The following is a 4,338-nucleotide window of genomic DNA, read 5'->3' as shown; positions in this document are numbered from 1 at the left end:
CTTCATGCCCAACAACACCAAAACAACCAATCATAATTAATTACATCCTTGGGAGAATGAACAGAATTTAACATATTTTTAGGACATTTAACTTTGATTTTTCTCTTCGTAAATACCAGATGATTTTACGTCTTCAGGCCTTAAATTGTTCAAATAAAACAACCTGAGATAACAAGAAAATCGGTCTTTGCTTGAAGTTCTCACAGCTAATGTAACTTTTGTGTGGGATCACAAATAAGCAAGATAGTTTTTCTATAAAAAAGACAATATGACTTGGTTAATTAGTCAAAATACATTGTATTGATGCAAATAAGCATCTTTAGTTCAGAGAAAGAAAATGTATTAATGAAATTAGCGCTCAGTATAGTTCCTAATATAAGTAACGCCAAGTAAAGCAGAAGTTAAAACAATCTTAAAGGATCATTCGGTCATTACCCATCTGAGAATCGGACAGATGGGATTAAATTACACACTCCATATCATAGGCAAGCACCCTAGTGGACTATGCACTAATTATAATCAACTAGAAACTTTATTTATTATTTATTAATAGACTTAATAGACTGCAGCAAATATGACCAGGAAAGGAGGGAATTAATATCAGCACTTGATGGGGGGCACAATATTACATTAGAAAATCTACTTGAAAAGAATTCACGGAAAGTACATAATCGTTCAATGAATTATTGAAAACTATAATGGAGAGAATTTAGTTAAAACTTTTGTTTCTTCAGTTTGTTTTAAGAAAAAGAAACACAGTTCCTAGATGGCACTTGTTTCTCCCGACACACTTCAATGCAACACACCCCGCGCATGCTCACTCGTCCACGCACGGAGGTTTTGAGCAGCGCTTGTTTTGCTGCCTGAGGTAAACTTTGGGCAAAGAAAAGAGCAGTTTGTGTTAAAGGAAATAAATAAACTGCACATATGTTAAACCAGTGTTACACTGTGAGTTTTTTGCAAAGATAATTCCAACGTGAATGCGCGTTAACTTGGCGGAATAGCGTTTGTTTTGCTGGGTGGCTAAAAACGACACCGAGCAACGTTGTTATTGAACTTCCACTGTCTCTCTCAGCTCGTTCCCTGCAATGTGACTGCAGTCCTGTGAAAAACAGCATGGACAGAGAGTTGTTGAGGCATTGTCTGGCGTATCACGGAGAGTCACTGTTCAACAAGCTGAAATGTGAACAGACAGAAAACCCCGACTTCCAGGCGGTGGTGTCCGACCTGTGCAAGGCCACGTATGAAAGGTAAGCAGCAGGTTATGAGTGCAGACCTCCACAAAGAGCCCATCTGTCATCAGTCACTCTTTTTAGTTTCACTTTGCATGATTTGACATTATGAAGATATTTGCAGTTTGCATATGAGCTTGTCTCGATCACTCATCTTGCATTGCCCGTCTAAATGTGTTGTTACATTAATATGTATTTTACATTTGCTTTCTTTCTACAGATCTTGATATATTTTGTTTGTCTGATTCACAGCTACAGCTGATTTATTTTCAGTTTCCAGTTTCCTACAGCTGGCCACCTCATATTTCTTAGTATTTTCTTGTATTAGTGCAGCTTCCCCACAAAGACCCCATCTGTCATCTGCCCTCACTCTTTTTAGTTTCACTTTGTATGATTTGACATTATGAAGATATGAGCTTTGATTTGTTGTGGTCCAATGTCCTGTTTGAACTTATCTTGATCACTAATCTTGCATTGCCCGTCTAATGTTTTGTTACATTAATATATGTTTTAATTTGCTTTCTTTCTATAGATCTTGATATATATTTTTGTTTTCTTTATCATCTAATCAGCCAGTTATTTTCTTGACTAATGTCTAACAGTTTCCACTTTCATAAAGCTGACAGCTTCATATTTCTTTGCATTTTCTTGTATTATATAATATATAATATAAAACACAGCAAAGGGGAAAATCTTCACATTTAAGAAGCTAGAAGTCAGACACATTTGGCATTTTTGCATAAAAAATGACAGAACACTTAGTCAGTAATGAAAATAGTTGCAATAGTTGGTGTTTTTACGTCCCTTTTCATTGGTTGTTGCAGCCTTTGGCTCCATAATAAAGATGTTTTTTCACATTATTAATTTGATGCCTGATGAATGTCCTAAAGTTATTTAACTCGGTGCTGATATTGTGCAGGAATTCAGCTGTTTCTTTAGCACAGTTTCATCTTCCCCTGCACCTGTCTACACTTAGTGTGACCAAAAAGATTATTCAAGCCTCTGCTGAACATGTGTGCCCTTTTTTTGTGCAGCGGAGGTGAAGGACAGGACAGTCCTCTTGTGGAGCAGTTCATTGCCAGGAAGGCTGACATCCTGTTCTGTCCAACATGGAAGACTGCCACTCATCAAGAAGAAGAGCACGAGGAGGAGGAGGATGCTGCAGGTGTGTTTTTGTTTGACCACATATCTCAGGCTCCGTCCGCACCAAGCCGTTAAATTAGTTCGTTTTGTAAAGATCTCTGTCCACTCTAAAACATTTAACTTAGACATTAACAAAATAGTTGAATCACTTTCTCATCTTTACACCTGGAAAACAAAACTTTGCTGAACTCTCAGCTTATTAAACCTTTGTTCAGTCCCTTCCTGCTCTCTGTGATCACCTTTATAGAGTTGTAATACAACCAGAGTTCACATTTTATGACAGAATAACTGTACAACACTGTGCCTACACAGGAGCCGTAGCGTGAACACCGTGTTTGCAGAGCAGCAGCAGCGTCGGTGCTCTGTTTGCGTCTACACAGGATGCGTTCAGGCACAGTTGAATATAGGTCACCTGCGTTTTTGCAGAGTTCGGAGCAATACACAATCACTGTAGTTACAGGTGTAAAATATACGTGAAACATAAAAATACACTTCAGCTGATACTATTTAAAAAGAATAGATAGTAGAAATAGGAGCATATTAGTTCTGACAGACGACTGAAAAACGCAGAGAGAAAAATCTTTTTTTATGAATTTAAGCAGCTTAATGTGGATATACTCTACAGGACTTGCTAAATATAGAGAATCCATCTTTGCATGCTACCTATTTGAATCTGCTTTCTGCCTGTGCCTTCCCAGAGCCCTATGCCATCATGCCACCACTGGAGCTGTTCATGGAGGTGTCTTACGACGAAAGAAGAGCCATGCTCTACAGAGACTTGGAAAGAGGAGACATCGTGGTGGGGAGGATCAACAACATCAGAGAATACGGCTTCTTTCTCACTCTGCTGTGCACGGCAGGAGGACTGAAGAGAGACATAGAAGACCTAGAGTTGTCGGTAGGTCAACAAGCTGAATAAATTGAATGTACTTGAGCCATTTCACAGACTTTGTAACAGATGGATGCCAATCAGTCGGCCACTGTAGGTGCAAAAGAGTCTTTGAACTTACCCTACGGGGTCGCAGCTATTTCAAATGTGCAGTTGTTTCAGTCTTGGTTTATTTCGGTTCATTAGTTGGCTGACTAGTCCTAACACCTGATTTCTTTCTTCTTTCCAAATCTTTCCTGACTCTGTACTATTATTATTGTTTGATAAAGACTCACATACTGCCCTGAAAGTGTAATTAAATCTATGTTTTTCTTTGCTTTTTGCCTTCAGGCTTTATGTCACATCAGAGAAATTCCCTCCACTGGCAGCCATGATGATCCTCTGTCCTACTACCAGATTGGGGACTTCATCAGAGGTTAGTTGTCTTTGACAGCCAGACGTGTTTCCCCTAAAGTTGTTAGAAGTTGGTGACACTGCAAATGACTTGTGCAGAGAAACAAAACAACACAACAATGTTGAATCCATTCATATGTTAAAGAAACTTAAATGTCTGTAGAACAACATGACTTTATTTCTTCGGTGAGTTTTTCCTGTTTTTGTTGTTCCACGTGTCCACAAGTTCTGTGCTTTCTCGTTCTGCAGCTTCAGTGAAAGATATCGACCGCTACCAGGAGAAAATCACAATTTCCCTCCAGCAGGCTTCTCTCTGTCCCAGCCTGGAGCACATCAAACTGGGTGTCCTTCCCCGGGAGGAGCTGCCCATACACTACGGGTAACAACACAACATGACACGACAAAATAGACACGTAATGTGTAAAATGATCGTCGTAAAAACTCCTCTCCTCTCCTTTTAGTCGCAGCGTTCGTGCAGCCGCGGACTCCAGTGAGACATACGAGTGTATACTGAAGAGTTGCCATGGTTACCACAACCCCTCTGTAGTGGAATACCTGCTGGAGAAGGTGGGAGTTAGTGACACCCACCCACCATCAATGATGAGAGGACTACAAAGGTAAACTTTTTGGGGAAAGATTTGTTTTGATCACATTGTTTTGATCATCCTTTGTACTTTTTTT

At 39.5% G+C, this 4,338-nt stretch overlaps 1 protein-coding gene across 2 annotated transcripts in view; it reads left to right on the top strand.

The window, feature by feature from the left end:
* Positions 1-798: 798 nt before the first annotated feature.
* Positions 799-4,338, top strand: part of ttc14 (tetratricopeptide repeat domain 14) — an 8,783-nt gene continuing 5,243 nt past the window's right edge. Inside the window, exons 1-7 of one of the 2 annotated variants that reach the window (XM_035653189.1) lie at positions 799-868; positions 1,076-1,250; positions 2,267-2,397; positions 3,074-3,273; positions 3,595-3,679; positions 3,907-4,036; positions 4,119-4,274. In XM_035653189.1, the coding sequence (XP_035509082.1) occupies positions 1,117-1,250; positions 2,267-2,397; positions 3,074-3,273; positions 3,595-3,679; positions 3,907-4,036; positions 4,119-4,274 (836 nt within the window). In that variant the 5' untranslated portion in view covers positions 799-868; positions 1,076-1,116. Of the gene's footprint in view, positions 1,251-2,266; positions 2,398-3,073; positions 3,274-3,594; positions 3,680-3,906; positions 4,037-4,118; positions 4,275-4,338 lie in introns of both variants that reach the window. The other variant, XM_035653188.1, reaches the window with a different exon arrangement.

Source organism: Morone saxatilis, unplaced genomic scaffold, assembly GCF_004916995.1.
Source record: "Morone saxatilis isolate NCDOM2014 unplaced genomic scaffold, NCSU_SB_2.0 Contig12, whole genome shotgun sequence".
In the NCBI taxonomy this organism is placed as follows: Eukaryota; Metazoa; Chordata; class Actinopteri; family Moronidae; genus Morone; species Morone saxatilis.
Note: the sequence above shows the minus strand (reverse complement) of the source record. Positions and strands in the feature narration are given on the sequence as shown.